At 37.7% G+C, this 22,205-nt stretch overlaps 1 protein-coding gene across 2 annotated transcripts in view; it reads left to right on the top strand.

The window, feature by feature from the left end:
• PCSK5 (proprotein convertase subtilisin/kexin type 5) overlaps positions 1-22,205 on the top strand; it is a 230,532-nt gene that overhangs the window by 92,373 nt on the left and 115,954 nt on the right. For both annotated transcript variants that reach the window (XM_054652466.2, XM_054652467.2), the window contains exons 7-8: positions 5,215-5,387; positions 21,320-21,532. In XM_054652466.2, the coding sequence (XP_054508441.2) occupies positions 5,215-5,387; positions 21,320-21,532 (386 nt within the window). The remainder of the gene's footprint in view (positions 1-5,214; positions 5,388-21,319; positions 21,533-22,205) is intronic.

Genomic DNA, 22,205 nt, shown 5'->3' with positions numbered 1-22,205 from the left:
TATCAGTACTGAAGGAGTTTGTCTGTGGTGGCCCTTCTGCAGTGCTCTCTGGAACACTGCCTCCCAGTACACATCAAAAAATAGAAAGTCAAACTTTTGATGAAAACATGACCCCAGAATTAGGACACTGGGGTTTTCTCACAGATTCAGAGCTCTTAAGCCATGAATTTTGACAAACCATAAGTAAAGGTACACATCAGTTATATTGCCTTACATATTGATCCCAAATGAAACACTCTCAAAACATAATGCATTTTTTTTTGTCTGTGGTTGGTGAGAATTTTCTTTTGATCCCTATGGGTGATAAGATTATTGCCAGAAAATCAATGTTTGATCACATATTTTTGTTCATTCAGCCAAGAAGTTTCAAGTATTTTCTGTGAATTCTTTGTCATTGGCTGTTGAATTAATGTCTTTAGCATGGTTTTATGACAGTGATTATCAAGATGTCATCTGCATGTCTCCTGGGATGTAGCCTGCCTGTAACAGATTGTAATACTTCTAGTGAAGTTTATTCTGAACTTTTTATAAAGTTGTGGGATTGGTATATTGGCTTGCAGCTGAAAGTCTCATAGCTCAAACTCATTAATTGTTGCCTTTCGAAATAGAGCCTAAAATAGAGCCCATCTGTGAAAACAGAAACATGTTTACCTATTTGTACACCAGAGGACAGTTCAAATATACGAGCGGGAAGAATTGAGACAATCTTTCCATTATTAAAAGTACTGCATCTATTTTCTGCTGGATCAGTACAAGTTTGATCCAAATCTCATGTGAGCATAGATACATTTCAAATTACCCAAAGCACACAACATCATCCTCATGTCACCTTTCTGTTTTCCTGCTGGGTAAACAAAATTAGGGTAGATAGTGCCAGATTCAGGATAGGGTTACAGTGATGCAGAAAAAAAAATTCCCTTGAGGTGAAGAGCCTTCCTGCATAAAACTACCCTGTCAGAGTGGTTTAGAAAATCAGAACTGCTCAAGTGAGGAAGTTTGTGACAGATGAACAGGTTGTCTCATGTGAACATGGCATTTAACTGTGAACCAGGAGTTATGATATCAGATCTGTTGAGTTGTCAAACCAAAGTCAGAAGAGAGTTGGTGTACTGATGGAAATAAGAGATGTCTTCCGGAGAAGTTTCATTTTTGAGTAGAATAGTCAGACAACCTGCAACAACTTTGACATGGCTTTGAAAAATTCTCCAGAAGTAACAGTGACTTCTTCATAGTTTATTAATTATTAAGCATTAGGAGCGTGCAATAATAATAAATATCCTCCAGGCATATTAGCTGACTCACATTCTTTTCTAAATACAGTGTAAAAACTGATTCAGATGGATGCAGTATACAGGTAACAGAAACAGTAAAGACTAGATACTTGTGCCTTTTTATTATTTATTCCTAAAAGAAAGCTGGAAATTAGTAACAGTATATAAAACCTCACTTGCCACCTTTTAAAAGGATCAGCATTTGGAAATAAGACTTCGGGAAGCTCAACAAATAATCTGCAGAAAATCAGAGTTAAGAGGAAGTTCCAGGGAAGATAGGTTAAGCTTCCTCTTCCACTAAGTGAATAGGTTCGAGAGCTTTGCTGCTGCTGACCTCTACTTGGTATGCCACATTCCTTTCCTTCAGAGCAGCCATAACTACTCGTGTGAATATACTGTGGTTGTGTCAGCTCACTTGTTTCCCAGGGATTTAAAGGCCCTCTTGGGGTATTTTTGGAGAAGAAGCTAGAGTTGAGGTAAAGCAATTACATTCTTATATAGAGGAGCACCTGCTGACAATGATGTTGGATTTGCTCCACCAAGATAAATATCTTTTACTTCAAACCAGAAAGCATTTCTGAACACATAAGGGATACTAATGTATCAAGCAGAAGGGAAAAAAAATCTGTCCCATCAATATGCCATAAAATACTGGCAGTTGAACAAATCCAGTTAATGATGTTTCTGATGCTGAGATGTTAACAAGATATCCATTAATAATGCTAATTTTCTTCTAAATGTGTTTGTACTCCTTGTCTCGTTTCCAAATATTTAAGAACATCTGATGACCAAGTTTCTAGGAAAGTCTGAGCCTTCTTTTAAAATGGCGTAAGTGGAGCTGTAACTTGTAGAAAAGAAAATTTTAGTAAAATTGCAATCTGAGTCTTTAGTTTTTTTACAGGTTATGACAAGTTTCTTATAAAAAATTATACAGGTTTATGTGCAGCAAAGCTACAGATCCCACTCACTAAAAGACAAACCAGTTCACCAAAGGGATGGATCTTCTTTTTTAGATTTAAACTCTGAAATAATCATGCAAAACAAATTACCACATACAGAGCTTGTGAGACTTTTTATAGGAAGGTTTGGCTAGTTTGCTGTTATTATTGCAAACTGATTGTGGAAGTTGTAAAACATCTGTGGGGATTTGGGTGCTTAGTTACTTGGCTGGGCTCAAGTCCTGATGGGAAAACAGTTACACTGAATTATGGCACAACAGATGTATATTGTCTTCAGTTGACAAGGATTAGTTCAGCTGTTTCTTTAAGTTTAAGTCAGATGTTGAATAAAAACAAGCATTTTAAAAGAAAACTTCTTTCAGCTCAGTTTTGGATGTTTCCTATGATTCATTGAAAATTTGTTCTGAGTAAAAAGCCACTTACATTTTGCAATTACTGCAAATGTTAGAAAAAGTTTATAGGGCTCTGAAGTCTTGGAACAATCTGCAAACGCAGTCTGCTAATTGCGTTTTAGATAGCTTTTGTTGCACTATCACCACATGCCAAATGCAGTTTGGAGGATATGTGATCAGCAGACTTAACCACGGCAGACTCTGGGGGGCAGGAATAGAAAGGCAGGGAGGAAGGAAGGAGCATTATTTTCACTGTAAATATCCAGTGAGATGTCTGTTGTTCAGAGTCATCTTGCACAGAATTACAGAGTCATTTCTGATAGATAAGACCACGGTCATCAAGTCCAAATTTGATTGATCACCACCACTTTGTAAACTAGATCACAGCACTAAGTGCCATGTCCTGTTGTTTCTTGAACACCTCCAGGGATGGTGACTCTACCACTTCCCTGCTTTACTTCAGTGCAGAAATTCTTTCTGATGTCCACCATGAAGCTCCCCTGGTGCAGTTTAGGACTATGTCCTCTCATCCTGTTGCTGGTTGCTCAGAGAAGAAGCCCACCCCCACCTTACTATGACCTCCTTTCAGGCAGTAGTGGAGAGCAATAAGGCCTCCCCTGAGCCTCCTTTTCTCCAGGCTAAATACCCCCACCCTCAGCAGCTCCTCACGGGACTTAGCTTCTAGCCCCCCATCAGCTCTGCTGCCCTTTTCTGGACACATTCCAGCACCTCATTGTCTTTCTTCACGTGAGGGGCCCAGATTGGAAATAGAACTTCAGAAGCAGCATCACCAGGGTCAAGCACAGGGGGACAATCACTTCCCTGGTCCTGCTGGCCACTATTCTTGACACAGGCCAGGATGCCCTTGGCCTTCTTGGCCACCTGGCCACACTCTGGCTCATGTTTAGCTGGCTGTCCACCAGCACCCCCAGTCCTTTTGCCTGGGCCACTTTCCAGCCACTCTGTCCCCAGCCTGTGATGGTGCATGGGGGTGCTGTAACCAAAGGGCAGGACTTGGCACTTGGCCTGGTTGAACCTCACAGCTGGTCTTGGCCAACTGCTTTGCAGCATGTCTGTCCATTGCTGGCTAGAGAGAACAGCACCTAAGACCCAATCTTGTCTGTGTTGCTTTAAAAGTAGACCATTTCACCATTACAAAAAAAAAAATTAAAAATCATGTGATTTACTTTAGGTGCCAGTGGCAGCATTTGAGTTATTATTCATTGGTTTAATATAATATTTAGACTGGCTAACAAAGTCATAAAGGAAAGCTTTATTTTCCTTCTTTCAAAACCAGTGTACCTTTATTGTCTTTATTCAGAACGAGAGAGATACTTTAATATACTTTAAAGGAATTGAGCACACAACTTTCACCTGTCATTCATTTTCTGTGGTGAGAAGAAAATAAAATCCTAGAATCCCAGAGTTAGTTTAATGATTCTTTTTCATAAAGCAAAGTTCATAGTGAGATCACAGTTTGTAGAAGTTTATTATCTCACAAAACATAGGCAACTTTTGAGGGAACTGAGAAATACAATCACTTTTTAGTTTTAAGTCAAATAGAATAAGGGGAAATAGGAGAGGAGTAGCCTTTTAAATCAGAAAGAGCATCTAACTTGTAAATTGTGAGAGTGATCATCCCTCTATCATAGAATTTTATTAAATTTTTATTTAATATTTAGTGTCCCTTTGATCACATGCCTCACTAGCTGTGTGTAGATCTTTTTACTTGTTTAATTAAAACTGGCATTGGTAGTTTTCTCAGATTTAACCATAAAGTCTTACAGTTAGAAAAAAAACCAACTTCTGTATTTTCTCAGTTTTCAGATTTTAGCATGCTATATTCAGCCTAGTAAACTTAAAACAGTGTGAAGTGTTGGCACATTGACTTGTCCACACCCACAAGAATGGATTCTTTTAACATAAAAATTCCAGATTATACCTCAAAAAAGCTTCTTCTGAAGAGAAGGGTGTTCACCATATTGTAATTTCAGGTTGAACAACATTACATATTTGTTCATAACCTCTTGTAATTGCCATGCTACAGTGTGTGGTAATCATTCTGTACACAAGAGGGTTCTCCCCAGTTTTGTCATTGCAGCCTCATACAATGAAGGAATGATGCCAAGGTTACTTGTCTGTAGGGATCCTTTTATTACATCTGTTAACATGACTGAAACTGTGAATGACTCAAGGAAGGTAATGCAGTTTCACTGCAGTATAAAATTCTTATCTTTAAGAGACATAAAAGCATTTCAAAATGCAAGTATTTTTAAAAATTTTATTTAGCGTAAAACTTTGATGTTGAAGTTTGAAGGCTGTATAGTGCTGTATAGTGGATAAATTACTTATAATTTTTAAAACTTGAAGAAGAGTGAAAATATTTGTATCTTTTTATTTTTCCATCTAGAAACATTGGGAAAACAGATACGCAAACAGATTTTGTTGTTGTTGGTTTTTTCTTTAATAACAGTAGGAATTCTTGTAGTTATTCAGTTCAGTGTCATACACAACAATTTTCTCTGTGGGGGAAAAAAACAAAGAAACATTTTGAGTTTGTCTGTACAGTTAATTGTATTTTCCATTCTGAAGGTGTACGGATGCTGGATGGAGATGTGACAGATATGGTAGAAGCAAAGTCCCTAAGCCTTAATCCCCAGCACATCCACATCTACAGTGCCAGCTGGGGACCCGATGACGACGGTAAGACAGTGGATGGACCTGCTTCTCTAGCACGTCAGGCCTTTGAGAACGGCATCAGAATGGTAGGTTGGCATCACACATGCCTGGATTTGCTTTCACGTGCACCTCTAAGGGTACCTGTGCCCACTGCATGCAAGTGCTCAGCATGGGGAAAGGCAAAGGACTTGGAAGGAAAGAAGAAAACTTCCTTTGCATAAAACTGAAAACATATTTTTCTTTTGTAGTGACCTGATGATCACTCTCATCTGAAGTATGAGCTCTGTTCATTTTCATCTGGAATGCATAATCCTTAGTGCCTTTTAAAACTGCTCTGAGGGAGTGATGTAATTAGAAATAAATTGACTGAGAAATGCTACTTTGCACATCAGTGCCAACTCATCAAATCTGAGGTGCAAAGAAATTTTAAAGCAAAACCTTTGACTATGTTTCCTTCTTTCTTCTTTTCTATTTTGCTTCGTTTTGCATGATTTCTTAATGAAAGTTTGATGATTTTAATAGGGAGTTAGGGGGCAGAAAAAGGTCTGTACTCATGGTTCTTTTACCATTTATTCTGGTCTCAGAGAATTTACAGTAATGTGATGAGGGGGGCACTAATGGAACTGCAAGAATGCAGGGGATCTTGCTCCAGGAAGTTTTTTGTTTAAGCATATATATGTGTTTGTTTAAATGTCATATTTCATGTAGGGAACACAACTGTGAAAAGTTCAGCCTGAATTTCTGTACCAGAAGGATTCAGCCATTTCCTCATTGAAATCTCAACTTCTCAAACTGGGTATAAATATGTGGAATAACTTGCCAAGAGTGTAGATCTTGCCTACAAGCATTATTGTCCCACTGTTATTATTAGAACAGTAATATGAGAAGATACCTTACAGAACCCAGATGAATTTCATTTTACCAGCACATTGTTCTGTACGTGAAATAAGCACCAGTTTATAGTGAAAACATAGCATTTAATTTTCTGAGGTAGGCTTTTTCTGATAACAATGCAGAAAAAGGTTGGTATATTTTTTGAGAAATAATAGAAGTCATATTTGATACAAGTCAAATTATTATGTTTTTCAATGTAACTTTTATGTCATTTTATCAAACTTTGTTCTGCCTGAAGCTGCCCATGAGGTCTTGAATAGATCTAAATATTTCCATATATTTGGATATTTTATCTGTCTCTGACTATGAAAGCTTCATTTCTACTCAAGAAATAGAAGTACTTTTAAAAACTTACATAAAAATGTACTGCTATGAAATACAAAACATTTAAAGTTAACCTCTAATTTTCATTCTTTAAAATATAATATAGACTGAAAGATTGTAAATGCATATTTTAGGAATTACCACCTTCCCTGTTAGGCTTTTTCCAGAACAAGAATTACTTCAAGATGAACTGTTCTCTTTCTTTTTAATAAGTAATGTCTTTTTGTATTCAGTTAAAGATACTTTCTCTGTATTTCCTTATACTGTCATAAGCTGTGTCATTTTAAAAGATGAGGCAAATGGAAGAAGAAAAGATGAATTTTCTTTGACCAAATATGCCAGAAATGGGCTGATTATTCAAGGTCGTGTTTACATACTCAGTCGAACATAGATTTCCCTAAGGAGTCATAATAATTGTGCAATAATAATAGGCAGACAAAAATGCTTATTGTGTTGTATACAGATCCTTACTCTCCTTTTTCAGAAATATTGAACTGAACAGCAACAGTGTAACATCTAGGATTGCATCTGTGGCGTAAATTGAAGTAACATCATATCTTGGTTTTAGACAATTAAAGGTGGTGGGCACTCCAGAATCAGTTACCTTCCCTTTTAGTTTTGACACTCCCCATTCACCAATAAGGAGAGATGAATGCAAGAAGATATAAGTGAAATAATAACAGTTTAAAACAGTCATTAAAAAATGAAATAGGAACAGGCAAAAAATAACTGTGATAATCAGTAGTTATAATGTTGCAGAATATCATGGATTCCTCATGGACTCCCCAGAAACAAAGAAGAGCAAAAATAGCAGAGAAATCTCCCCTGAGATGGCACTCTCCATGTATGACCATGTGTGGAGAGATAAGGGGAAAATGGCAAACTGTTACCCCCAGGATGGTTCCCTCTGCAGACGGCCTGGGGTGGAGGGAGAGAAGAGAGGACAACAGCACAGCAATCGAACCTGAGCAAGTAAAAATCTCCCTCTTCCCCCCAGATATCAACCAACAGGGAAAAAGAACAAAACAGAAAGAAAACCTAGAATCTCTGGGTCAACAGCTGGAACGCATGGAGGAACTTTGCCTTCTCTTTAGCAAAAATAGCGGCAGGGGCTTGGACAACTTGGATTCCATGCCCTCCTGCTTTGACCAGGCACTGCTGGCAGTCTGGGGCAACCATATGGAGTGGGGGCTGTTCTATTTTTCTTGGCTTGGTGGTGTGGCTGCCGTCTGCCTTGTGCTATCTCAGCTCACCCAGCAAGAATAAAAGAGAAAGAACACTTTTTCCTGAATGCCCCCAACTTTCAAAAAGGACTAACAGACAGCCTGACCTCACTGTTCCTTTTCTGGCCAGCGGGTCTCAAAGAGACAGTAGCAACTTTGGGCACAGATAGATATGGAATACAATAACATTTTGGGTTACCCAGAACAGATCAGTACAGGAAAACCTGGCAAAACCTTCTTTCAGACCTACACAAAGATTGATTATTCTTAATTTATTATGCAAGTATCCACACAATTGTACATTAGAATTTAAAATGGAACAGCAAAAGGAAATGCCAAGATTTTTTAAAAACGTCTGAAAAGGAAATTATGCCTGGCTGGCTTTATTAGGAAAATCAAAGGTAGTGCTGAATAATAACTTTGATTAGAGCATAATCAAGCTCAATTATTCTTTTAAATTTATTATAATTATTGCATAAAAATGAAATGGATGCAAGAACCGTCCATTGTTGAGTTTCCTGAGAAACTTGGTTCCATGAAAAAAGCACCTGATTTATCTTAAGCACATATTATTCCAATTAACAGCTTGTGCTATGTGTTTCACAACTATTATTATTTTTAAATCTGCTGAACTAATATGGTTACACCTTTCAAATCCTGCATAAAATAATAAAGATGACTGCATAGTTTTTGTGCAGAATTACAGAGAGACAACACATATCTTGAATTGAAACAGACAAATCTGTTTAAAGAAAGGCTACTAAGGAATAAATGAATTCATGAAATGAACATGTAAGTTAAATATATCTAAAAATTCTGCCCAGGATCAAATTAATAAAAAAGGAAACCAGTTTTTAAACCTGTCACAAGTACTATGATTTTATGTCATCTTTAAGGGTATTTAATCAAATTTTTTTAAATTAGATTACTTGAGTTCAAAGAGAAGCCTTGGATATTTTACTCTCAAACAATTTTTGTGCAAATAGAGAACTCCCATTATATCATGCTTTCAGTTGAGAAGGTCCTTTTCTTGAAAATAGCATAGTTGTGTGGAAAATTCTAGATGTCTGTGTTTTAAATACTAATGCATTAGAACTTGTAGACCTAATAATATCAAGAAAAACTCCATTGTAATTATGCAGAATTTGCCTGAAAAAAAGCCAAACAAATGGTGGTATATCAGAAAGTAACATATTCAAGGAAAGATTAGGTATCTAATGTCACATTTCACCCTGTACTCAAGCTTAGCATTGCATAATGTGATCGTGGCCAAATCATGTCATTAGACTCTGCTGAATCTGGGACAAAATGGAGAACACAAAAGCCTTCCTTGATTCATAAATATGAAATCTAAGTACGTTTTTGAGATGCCTGTTGGTGTCTCACAGTCAATAAGCACAATGCTATAAGCACTTGATGGAGTTGAGTTTTCTGATTCATGGCTCCGTCATGCAGTGTTCAGTCTAGTTCATTTGTATTCATACAAATAAGTCTGGTATTCTGCAATGGTGTCAACATCGTTTGGAGAGGAAAGCATTTCAGATATTCAGACTTGTTCTCTCATTGTTTTTTGGCAAAGACCAAATAATCAAGTTTCTGGGTATGTGACCACTGTTGATATATTATGTTGAAGGATTACAAAGAGCTGGTTTTCTCACTCTCCAATGTCTCACCAATTGCATGTTTTATGTTGTTTCTGTAGTACACATCCTTGAAACACATAAGGAAGTTTATATAAATCAGCAACTGGTCAGGTCATCCTTAATGTAACCTAGAGAGGGTGGAGAGGAAGGGAAATCTACATGGAAACTTTGGGCACAAGCACCTTCATCTTATTGCTGTGACACCACTCTGTTTAGTGAGCTGGACTCAAGCCAAAATATTTGATGGACATTAATGATCAGATGCTGTGTGGCTGAACCTCTTGTGCAAACTCAGCTTCATACCTTCCTTCTCATCATTGCCCCTTCTCATCATTGCCCCTTCTCATCTCTCTTGCTTCAACAGCTTTGGCTGCAGAGTGTTTGTTTCAAGTGCTTGCTGGATGCAAGCACTTAAATCACTTAAAGTATCCTACCCACATGGAAGAGTGAGGGAGAAAAAGGAAGAAAAGGAGAAATCAAGAAGAAGGATTTAACAGTTATTATTATCATCATCATCATTACTGTATGTTTCTGCTCCAAAAATTGAAGAGATTGTTCATCATTTGCAAGTGTCTAGGCAAAGGTTTGCTCCCAGTGTTCTACCAAAGATGTTTCTATTACATTTATTTGTCCTGTCATCATGTCTCTGCATTATTCTGAGTAGGATGTGTTGCCTATACAGAGAGGAATTATTCCCTTTTACTTTGCCAGAGAACTGCATTTCAGAAATCTAAGGCAGAAATTACAGCAGGAAGACTTCTAGTCAAATGTGTCAAAATGGCTGGGTTTTAATACATTTCAAGTGATACCCAGCAGATTTTTTAAGTTATTTTTTAAACTGTGTATTGTGTTTTTTCACCTTGTACACCTGTTGTTTAAGTCTAAATAACACATATCAGTGTTTATGCATGTCTGTGATCTTATATGGATATGGTTTGCCTGAACGAGACCTCCTGCACATTTCCAGTAAGTAGGCAAAAAATACTTGTTGAAATCAATCAGAGGAGCTAGTGCTGTACGTAGGGATGGTCTTAGAAGATATGACTTCCAGTATGCTGATATAATCTAGTGTTAGGTCTTGGCATTTATCTATTATATAATTTGCATATATACTATGTATCCTGGTTGCATATATGATATAAAGTGAACATGAACATGTGATGAGAAACATGAAGCATATGTCTATATCTATGTATCTATATATTATCTAAATATAGATAAGATAGATATATAGATAAGATAGATATATAGATAAGATAGACATATGCTTCAACATAGTTAAACTTTGATTGGCTCTGTACTAGAAGTGGATGCTGATTACATAACAGAACTTGAAAAGTCCCTCAATTTTTTATCATTCTATTTCTTCCTGCTGATGTCACAAGACATAGCACCATTGGCTTGATCTTCATAGTTCTAACATCTATCATCTGTACCTGCCTTTTGTCATAAGCCCAATCAGCGAAATTTCATCCAGTTGTTGCTTCATCTATATCCCTGTTTTCCTGATCCATCTACTATTTTCTGGTTTCTGTAAGTCTTTTGAGAAGAGCCAGTCTTAACTGAAATCTCATGTCCATGTCTTTGCAAGGCAGTAGCAATCTTCACTATTGAAAATAATATAGCTTATTACTCATCTAAGTCTCTGACTTTCATTTCCACTGTAAACTGCCTCTTTTGCTGTATCTATGGTGCATCTTATGGTGTTAGAAAACTCGATATCTAATTATTACAGATTTTGAGCAAGGGATCTCTTGGATAAATTGAATTGGACCATAGGACATAAGAGAGGAAATGACAGCATAGGTCGTCCAGTACAGCTTTCTACCACCACAGGGATTGTGCCATTTAAATACATTGAGCATTTTATGTTGAATAACAAATCCAATTCTTTTCCCCTCTGATTCTGTTGGTAGAACATTTCATGGCCAAAGTTAATTACTGGTTATAGATTTTCTTTTAAGTTACAATAGGGTTTCCTCATGTGCAGTTTTCTGCCCATTTGTTCCTGGATATAAATTGTGGCTCATCTTAAATAACTTCCCTCCCTCCATTTTTGTTTCTGATACATTTTTTGATTAGTCTCCTTTCCAACTTCATTTAGATATGATAGACATGCTACACTCACTGGTCACTTAAAAACTACTCTGTCCATCTCCTTGCTCAATAGAGTAGTGCTTCTCCACATCTTCCAGCCTGAATTCTTTTTTTGAATGCAGGTGATGGTGATTACTAAGACTCACTAAGGTGCTCTTTCTCTTTTAGGTCAAAATACCTAATAACTTTGTTTCCTGACCTCATCCTTGAAATACTCTACCCATAATTTCCTTGACCTCTATGTTTTTCTAGTAAAGCCTATATTATTTCCTGTACAATAATTTCCAGTCCCACCTTGATGTTATAATAATGTTCATTTTCTTTGGTTTCATTACTGATTTCTTGCAGGGCTCATCACATCTTTTCAGAAGCCTCATAATCCGGTTCTAATACATTTATCTACATAAAATAAGCTACCAGACAAAAACTTCACAGGTTTATCTGAAATTCTGAAGTGTTTGTTGCATTTTGAGCTTTTGTAAAGTAATGCAGGCATCACTTACTGACCTTTAAAATCTGTTCTGCTATCTTAGGAGTAATGTTTTGTATATTGAGTTTCTTTCTGTTTGTCAGAATTTACAAATCAGACTTCATTCTTTCTGTTTTCTGGCATTATTATTTCCAATGTGGATACCAGAATGGGGCATGCAAATTTAAGCATTTTCCATGCATGCATAGTATTGCTTCTATATTCCCTGGATGGGTTCATATAGACCTTACTTACTAATTCAATGGACAGACTATTTTAGGGTAGCTCATTCCCAGCTGATTATCTTCCATAGCCCTAAGCTTCCTAAGCCACCGCTTTGCAAAATTTATTCACCTTTCTTTATTTCTTACCAATATGTCTAATTTCTAGGTCTGACTACCTTGCATTTTGCTGATGTATCTCAGATGCCTTAATAACTTTGCAGATGTGGTTTAAACTTGATATGATGTAGTTTTCTACAGATGGGGGTTGCCCAGCAAAAATGAGGTTAGGTGATAACACATTAATAAGCTAATAATAGTAATCCTTTGCTCTGCTGTTTGCACACAGTTATCAACTTCTTGCATTCAAACAAAGTAGAATTTGAATATTGCCTTCCAGTAAATGAAATAATATTTAGGCTCAGTGACACCTGAATGAACTTTCATACAGTAAACTTTATTTTGTTTGGGAAGTATGTGAACAAAGTGTGTGAATCAAATGTATGCAGCTAACACCAAGACAACCACAACCCATATCTGAAGTGCAGAGAATAGATTTATTCCATCGCCTCACTGGCTGCAGGATTACAAAGAAACAAAGGAATATACACACATTGCTAAGCTAATTTTAGCAGGGCCTGACCCCTGCATTACATATCAAAGAGCCTGGAGCATGCATAAGTCTTCACCAGGCTGTGTTTTACAATCTGAAAACTTCTTATCTCCCTTCCCCCCTTACAAAGAAGTCCCCAGCCTACAGGAAGAATGCTTTTAGGTCTTTAACAACATTCTGTTATCTACTCTGTGAAAATTTAATTTCTTCTTCAGCAGACAGAAAACAACAAACCAAACACAAATACGTGAATTCTCTCACATGGAGTATTTTCTAACATCTCCTAGGTACAAAGTTGGTCTCTGAGCAAAAACAATTCTGAAAAGAACTTACTTTACTCTCTGTCCTCACCAATCTCCAGTTTTCAACCATTTCCGCCCCACACAAAGCTAACCTTAAAATCTCACTCCTTTGCCTTCTGTGAAAAGATGAGCTTTTTCACAGATAATCAGCATCTAGTACAAAATTATGCAATATTTAATTGCATTAAAAAAAATTGCATAAAAATTGCAAAAAAAAAAATAATTAATGTATCAGAAATGTTCTTACATTGCATTCATTGAAATAAAAGAATCCTGAAAGATGGGAAAATTTGTAATGAGAGTTACAGGAAAATATAACCAAAATGTCCATTTTCCTTACAATGTCAAAAAGTGTACTGGAAATCAAAACTGTTTGGTTACCTCATCCCATCTCACACATGCGTGGAAACTGTTGAAACAAGCCAGAATAGCATTGCTGGTTTTGGACTTGCCAAAATGCCTCTGGTTTTGCATGCACACCCTGAAACAGGTGATACATTGAACATTAAAAAAAACCAAAACCAAAACCCACTCCATTCTTTTTGTGGAGTAAATCTTAATTTGAAAAAACAATACTGAAAAGCAGCTTTGGCAAATTAATCTCTTTCCATACATTGAAGTATATAGATTTCAGACTATGCTTTTTTGAATGAATCTGGTTTCCGTGTGTGAACAAATCATATATACATTTCACTCATATATTTGAACAGTAGTTTCTATGTGTCACATGGGAAAAAAGAGATTTCTGGAATGGAAATCACTGGAATTTTGGTGTCAAAAGTTTTCTGTGCAAAGAATTTAACAGTTTAAGGCACAAAACTGCAAGGGCAATGACTTTCCACACAGCCTGTACGTTGTTTCTTAAAGGAACGCTGTGGGAGACAAACTGCACAAAGTTGTTCCTTAAGTCCTCAGTCTGCAAAAGTAGAAGTGAAGTAGCCATATTTTCGTGTTTATCTAGAAGAGATAAACAGAAATTTGCAGAAAATAGGAAGTTCTTTTTGTTAAATCCCAGAGTTCAATAGACATCTCTGAACCTGAAGTTTTCCACAAGGAAGAGTCTGATGTAAGTCATGAAAAACAGCTGTGTGGATCTAGTGGCCCTGGGCTCCTTTTTAGAGTGATTAATCAGATAGTAGTATAAAGGCAATGAGAACTGCCTGAACGCATCCCATATAATGGGTGTTTGTGTATAACATCAGTCGCATACCCAATTCTCACACTGATAGCTTTCCTGTGTGCTGCTTGTTTATTTTGGCTTTGCATGCAGGGACAATTTCACCTCTGATTAACTAGAGACTCTTTGTACAACAGAAATTTTGGCAAAGCAAGCTCTTGTGTTATCACATTGTGTTTGCCATATACAATTTGTTTTATCCTGGTAACAATAGTAATGATACTGCAGAGAGAGAGCCTCAACCAGAACTTGCAGTCCTTGAGCAGGCTCTGTTTTGTTTAGGTAAATGAGAAATTCATTCCAATATTCCACATGTTCATATTTCAGGTTTCAGCCAACAGTTCATTTGGTTGCACTTCAGGCACTAATTATAGCTCTGTGGGGAATATCTTGGAGCTATTTAAACTGCTTTTCTCGTGAAGAGTAAAGTAAAAAATACACCACATGAAGCCTACATATTGAATTGTTCCACTGATATGTCCTGATAATTAGTGTGTAAATATATACATGCTTGTGGTTATTCAATATTATATGCACATTAGAATGTTTTATAGCTTCAATGTTTCAAAGGTATCATATCCTAAAAGATAACAAAATACATTTTTTTCCTCTTTTTTTAGCATGGTTAATAATTTGTCTTTTGTTTTCTTAATTAAGGAGCTACTTCAGAAGTAGCCAGTAACCTTTCTTAACAATCACTTCCCTTTCCAACAATATAAGGTAATCATTGTTTTATGTAGGTAGTCATATATTTTTGCATTGCATATATGTTATGTGTATATAGATTGCTGTGTTTCAGAAACAGGAAAGATTTTCTTTACTTCCTAGTTTTCCTAAGGGTAAGAATGTAACTTCTAATTTAAAAATACAGGTGTCTATTTTTGTTCATCCCCCAAAACATTCATCTTTATTTATGCATACCTGTTTGGCTCATTACTCATTTCCTCATAGATACTGTGGGTGCGCATTTTTAATAAATTGAGGCACAAACATTATTTTTCTGAAAGTGTGGATACCTCAGCAGAATTAATGGCTTGAGAAATGTTTCCTTTTGTTTGTGAATTTATTTTTCATATCTAAGAAGACTGTTTAAAAAAAAAAATCTGTTTGGCTGTCTTCTGGTAGCAATTTAGAATTGCTGGCTTGCACTCTCAACTTACCATTATCTGTTTCTGGAGAGATGCCTACTTTAAAATTCAGTGCTATGCAGTCTACAAAAGAGTCTTTTAGGAATGTTGTGCCAGACTGTTTTTCATTCCCAGATAAGAGGTTAAATGGACTGGTAGAAACTCAGCAGGAGCTAGGGGCTGCTACTGGTCAAAAGCAAAATGCTGACAGTGAACTGCTTGGCAATGCTGTGTCTCTGCACAGGGCAGCACTTGTCCAGATGCTAGAGAGTGCAGAAATCAGCAGAAACTGGAAGAAAGGGGATATATCTCACAGGTGCATTTCTCAGGATGCTGGGATCCTTGGTGCTTGGCACTACAGTGATTGTACTATGCTGCAGCTAAAAGCCATGCCTGCATAGTAGGATTTTTAGGTCTCCAGAATGCTGGCCTCTGTTCTGCACATTCAGTTATGAACATTTCCTCTTTAGGAATTAGTGTTTAAGGAAGAGGTCATACCATGGGCTACTTTTTCCAGCTTCCACTTCAGGATCAATTTCACTTTCTGGCAGTAGTTTTTTGTTCTTGGAAACATGAAGTAATTTTAGAACAGTATTGGGGAGAATAGAGGAAATTAAATGTTTAGGCTCTAGGTGTGGATAGAATGTCCCTCCTTCACTCTCCATTTTATATTTTCATGGTTTGTTTTCTGCTCTAGTGTGCAATTTCCAGCATATTGGTGCCAAATTATCTCTCCCTGGCTGCCACCTCTGTAGCTCTTAATTAGTTCAGTTCAGCTGTTCTGTCCTCTGCTTTTCCTCCTCCTTCACATTTTCTTCCTTGTTCCTTGGTAAATTTGATCATACCTATCAAGTCATAACTCACTCCACAGGCAGAGAGGGTTATTGGGGCACTTGATTCCTGGGCTGGAAATTATCAGGATTCACAGGCTGAATTAAGGCAACTTGACTTGTAAAGTAGTGAATGAATGTAAAGTCTAAAATTTATAAAATAGTGTGATTAAAATTTACTCTGCTAGCTCTTACTACATCTTACTGCATCTTTATTATTTTTAAAGAGTGCTGTAAGCATCTTAAAAGTGTGTGGGACTGCTGGTTGTCTTTATTTGAGTGTGTGAAAACCTCTACCTTAAAAAGGTCCCTGCCAATACTGCTAGTTCATTCACTCATAAAGATGTGGTGCATACACAAACACACATACTTGGAGCAGGGGATGTTTCTGTAATAGTATAAGGAAACTCTGCAGATGTCATTATGAGCATGTTCATACTGGCTCTGATTCTTGGCAGACTTAACCTGTCCATGCTGGTGAACTGGAAAAAACAAAAAGGGGCTTTTATATCATTTACCTGCTAGCAATTTGCTGACCAAAGAAAAGGAGGCATTAGCAGAAAAAAGACAGAATGCCCCAAGATTCTTCTTTCATGCTTTTACAAGTGCAATTTCTGCCTTCGGGCCTCTTTAAAAAAGACCTGAGTCCATTTCATTTAAGCTGTCTTTTGAGCACTCTGGCTTTGTCTAGAAAATGTACTAGAAAATTGGACTGTGGCTGGGTCCATAGCAAGTCACAGGCATCAGTGAAACAGTTTTACTTTGCATAATGAGACAGTTGATTTTTTTCTTTTAAATGATATGACATTTTATGCAATTTAAGAAAGTAGATGAGAAAAAAAAGGAGAACTTTTCATAGTGGTCTGATTTGGTGCACTGACAAGCACGAGTGTGGAATTATGGACGCCATGCAGAGTTTATAGGAGGCAGTCCCTAGCTGTCATTGCAAATGGAAGAGCAGAAACAACTTTGTGTCTAGAGGGGAGGGAATGAAATTTTAAAATCATGAGACAAATATTGAGCATACTTTGCTGGACATCCATTCAACACTGGTCTACGCCTCTTCTATAGAAGAGTTACCAACTCTTAGTTTTGCTCAAGTTCTGTCCATATGATTTGTACATGCACCTTTGCTTTTGGCTAATAAATGACACATAGCTTCTTGGCATCTTATGGCTTGACTTTTTGTCTGATACCCTTGGGCACCTGGCAGATGACAAATTATAGATTTAGATAAAAAAAAAAATAATAAAAGCTACATAGTGCCTTGCATGTGTGTTTGCCCTAATTTTGTAACATAGTCCAAATATTATTTAACTGTGTTTATTTAGATGATACCAGCTGGGAATAACATTCTGTCATGGTTTGACAGTGGCACAATGCCAGTGCCTCCATGAGAATACCCTCTCCCTGGTTTCTGCTGTGAGATGTGACCAGGAATAAGCAAAGCAGGCTCCCACTTAGGAAAAAAAGAATTTATTAACTAAACTACAAGGAAAAGGGAGAGAAAAAAAAAACACACAAGGAAAATGAAAACTTCATAAATACAACTCCTCCTCCTCCCCACTAAATTCCCAATACAATACATCCCCCAAATCATCGACTCTCAGTCTGGCACCACACTTCAGAATACTCAATCCTCAGTTCATCGAGAGGAGAAGGAATCCTTCTTGTGCCAATGGTGACCTCTTCCTTTCATGTGCAGCGCTCTCACCACTGAACACGGACCAGAGCTGCTTCTAGGGTCGACTTTTAAGGATGCTTCGTCCCACTCCAAAAAGACACAGTCTCAACTTCGGGACATCTGTCCCCCCCCATATTTTTCAACCCCTGGAGCCGAGGGGTATTCTTCCTGGTCTCCAGCCTGCTCAGCAGCTGCTTGACCAACACTTTTACTATTCTTCTTCCCACAACATAACATTAGACAAATTCTCCTTTCTGTTCTGTAAAGGCACAGTCTCAACTTTGGGACATCTGCCCCCCCCATATTTTTCACCCCCTGGGGCCGAGGGGTACCCACACCAAACCCTCTTGGTCCTGAGGCATTGCCTCCCCCTAGAATGCCGTCCCTGTATCACAAGGAAACATGGCTCTGTCCATGGCTACACAAAAAGAGTCCAGTATAAGCTACTCCATCATCTCTTCCACCCGAGTTCTTCTCTATTTCTCTCGTGGCCCATTTCCTCTTATCTCATCTCTATCTCTCTTCTCATTCAGCTCCAGGAGGATTAGCATTTGTAAGGTTTCCATCATCCAAGAAAAGGGTTAAAAATCTGAGGCTCTGTCTGTCCAGAACTCCCACGGCTGCCCTGCGGGGCAGCTTCTCGCACCCCCCCCTTTCTCCTTCTCAGCCGGCCAAGCACAGGCACAGGCTCTCTCTCTGTCTCTCCTGGGGCAGGGTGGCTGCCCGATGCCTCTCAGTGCTCCTTCACCCTTCCATCCTGCAGGGGCCTTCCCCTCCCTTCTGTCCGGGGCCCAGGCCTACCTCACCCGGCCCCATGGCTGCCCCTGCCCCGCCCAGCCCGCAGCCGGGCAGGGGAGCTCTGAACCTTTCCCTGACTGGAACCCAAGAGAGCCTGCCAGGAGAGAGCCCTGCTTTTAACCCTGTGTTCTCAGAGGCAGATCCAATGTCCCAATGGCCACATTAGGTGCCAATATTAAAATCTGAACATCCATTGGCCTAACCACAACATCCCAGAAAACACATTTCCTGTCAAACCACCACACATTCACATACAGTAGAACAGCTGACACTCTTGCTCTGCTTACTTGGTGGGCATAGTTACTAACAAGTTTGTATTTTCCTAAGCATGTTTGGGACTGCTGAATTGACAAATTAATTCATTTTAGTCAAGTTCATAGAATCATAGGATTATGGAATCATCAAGGTTGGAAGAGGCCTTCAAGATCAGCCAGTCCAACTGTCCACCTACCACTACTTCTGTAGCCCCTCAACCATCTATATTACACAGCACCAGATCCAGACTTTATCTTTTAGAAACAAGATGTCTAGCATGTTTTCTGATCTGAAGGTAATGCTGTTGTTTTCTGCCAACTGCTGGGTTAATGTATAGATGCACTATTGCAATGCATTAGAGGAATGGCAATTTGTATATAGAAAATACTCTTTTCTGTTGGTCAGTGCATCTGGTATTTACTTTCTATTGCAGTAACAGAGACATTGATCCTTTACAAATTTGCAGGAGTCATTAGTTTTAAAGATATATTAGCCATAATCTGTTTACCAAAAAAAAAACCTTAGCATGAAAACGTAAATCCAGGTGCAAATGGCTATTAGTTTAAGGCCTTGCCCTTACAATTAAAAATCTAAATTGATTTTTATCATGTTTAAATTATAAATACAGAATTTCTAAAATGCATTGGCATGTTTTCACCATTTTTTCAAAATTTTGGCCAAAAATAATTCAAATACCTTTTCCTGCAGCTTGTTCATTATTAGCACAGCAGCATAAGTACACATCTAATGAAATAGATTACACAGAGAATAGATTGCATGGAGAATAAACATTGTCTGTGCAAACAGACTGATAATACAGTCATACCCTGCAGTGAACAGGTTTGTATTGCATGGGACAAATCATGTTATTCTGCTGTTTGCACGCAGAACCATGTGATGGTAACAGCAGAAAAATGACAGACTGCTACTAGTAGGACATTTTTCTTCATGCATATTTTTGAGAAGTTCTTTTACAATTTTTTAAATTTTTTTCTTCTTTTATAAGTAGAAGCTATGGTTTGATTACCCTGAATTCTCATATCTTTTGTCTTGGTTGTATTGGTGGTTATACCAAATTTCCCATGGGGTTTAGCCATAATATACTGCTTTCAAGACCTGTGTGTGAAGAAGAAAGGTGGAAAAGGGTGCTGTAACACTTCATAAAGGTTGTCTTGAAAACTAACAAACAAAAAATAAAAACAAAAAAACCCCAAAACAATTATAATATTTAGACAGATTGTGTCTGGCAAATGTGGATTTCATAGTACATTAAACTTTGTACCTTGGGATTTTTCTCTCTACTTGAAATGTTTCTAAATGAAAATTTGAATTTTAGAGACATAACTTCATGTAGACATTAGTCAAAAGAATTTGCTATTTAACTTACTTTGCTGGAAAGTCTTTCCAGATAGTATACTTTTATTAAACTCACAAATTATCTCCATGATAATTGAGAAGTCTCTTGGCAGTCTGGTGAAGGCCCAGGTGACTGGAAAAAGGGAAACATTGTCCTCATCCTTAAAAAGGGTAGAAATGAGAGCCCTGACAACCACCAAGTGGTCAGCCTCACCTGTCTGCCTGGGAAGATCATGAAGCAAATTCTCCTAGATGCTCTGCTAAGACACATGGAGAGGTCAGGGACATGATTTGGGATAGCCAGCACAACCTCACCAAGGACATTGGTATTATTATCTGGTGTTATTTACTGTCTTCATTAATGACATGGATAAAGGAATCTAGTGCATTCTCAACAAATTTGCAGATGACACCAAACTGAGGGGTGCAGTTGATACTCTTGAAAGATGAAATGCCACCCAGAGTTACTTGGACAAGCTCAAGAAATGGGCCAGTGGAAGTCTTACGAGGTTTAATAGGACCAGGTACAAGGTGATGCACCTGCATCAGAGCAACCCTCAGTATCCATACAAGCTGTGGGATAAACAGATCAAAAGCAGTCTTGCTAAGGACTGAAGAGGGACTTGAGGGTGCTGGTGAATGAGAGGCTAACATAAGTCAATAATGTGTGCTTGCAACCCAGAAAGCTCACCCAGTATGATATTTTACTACTTCATCTGAGTTTTCAGCATGACTTTCTTGGTACATCTGGATAATATAGATGCAGACCAACAAACACTGTATAAAAGTTGTTTCTAAAGCTGTGCTCATACCACTCATTTTCTTAATTTTTCTAATGTCTGATTCTGAAATCTGCTAAATCCTGTTCTCATTTCAAATTCTTCCCAGGGTAGTTGTTTTTTTTATTTTCTTCTTCTCATGAGATGTCTTTTCAGGGAAAAAGACCTGGCTATTAAGCAGTTGAGAAGAATTATTAATCAAATGTATTGTAATGTTTCCAAACAGGGACGAAGAGGCTTAGGTTCAGTCTTTGTTTGGGCTTCTGGAAATGGTGGAAGAAGTCGAGACCACTGCTCTTGTGATGGCTACACCAACAGCATCTACACTATCTCCATAAGCAGCACAGCTGAAAGTGGAAAAAAGCCGTGGTATCTGGAAGAATGTGCATCCACACTTGCTACAACGTACAGCAGTGGAGAATCCTATGACAGGAAAATAGTATGGGTTTTATTTGTTTTTTCATGTATATGTGTTTGTGTATTTTGCATAGTGACTTTGGGGGATGGAGAGAAAGGGAAACCATTCACACAAATATATTCCCTTTGTTTTAAATCTAGTTATCAATAGTTTTTACATTTTACACACATATTAGGAGTTTACCTAGATACCTATTTTCTCAGATTTGTTTTGACACAGCACCATTCCTCTTTTACATTCAGTGACAGTCATTTATTACTCATATTGCTTTCTATTCTGGAAATATATTGGAAGGAAAATTCAGCTCAGTGCTCATCTTTTCTGTATTGTTCCTCTTCTCATTCCTAAGCAGACAGCATCCATTTTCCCTAATGTTCTCATCTTTGCTGGAGAATGAAAATAGTTTTAATTTGGTTGGATAATCGGTTGATATCATTAGTATTTGTACATCCTATGTGCCTTTGCAAAAGGAATGCATTCCCAGTACTTTCCAGTATTCAACATTCTACTCCTTTTAACCTTTTCATCCTTTATTCTCAGGTTGATGAGGTTTGCTAATATTGTCCTCTTCCCTGCTTATTCATTCTAGAGCTTAACTTACAGAAATTTTTTACTTCTGGATCAGAAAATTGAAGGATTTGGAGGGTTTTTTTTCCTTTATGTTTTCTTAAGGTTAGACTCATCTAACCTTTCT

Source organism: Agelaius phoeniceus, chromosome Z (genome assembly GCF_051311805.1).
Source record: "Agelaius phoeniceus isolate bAgePho1 chromosome Z, bAgePho1.hap1, whole genome shotgun sequence".
Classification (NCBI taxonomy): domain Eukaryota; kingdom Metazoa; phylum Chordata; class Aves; order Passeriformes; family Icteridae; genus Agelaius; species Agelaius phoeniceus.
The sequence above is the reverse complement of the archived record's forward strand: the minus strand, read 5'-3'. Positions and strand labels throughout refer to the sequence as shown.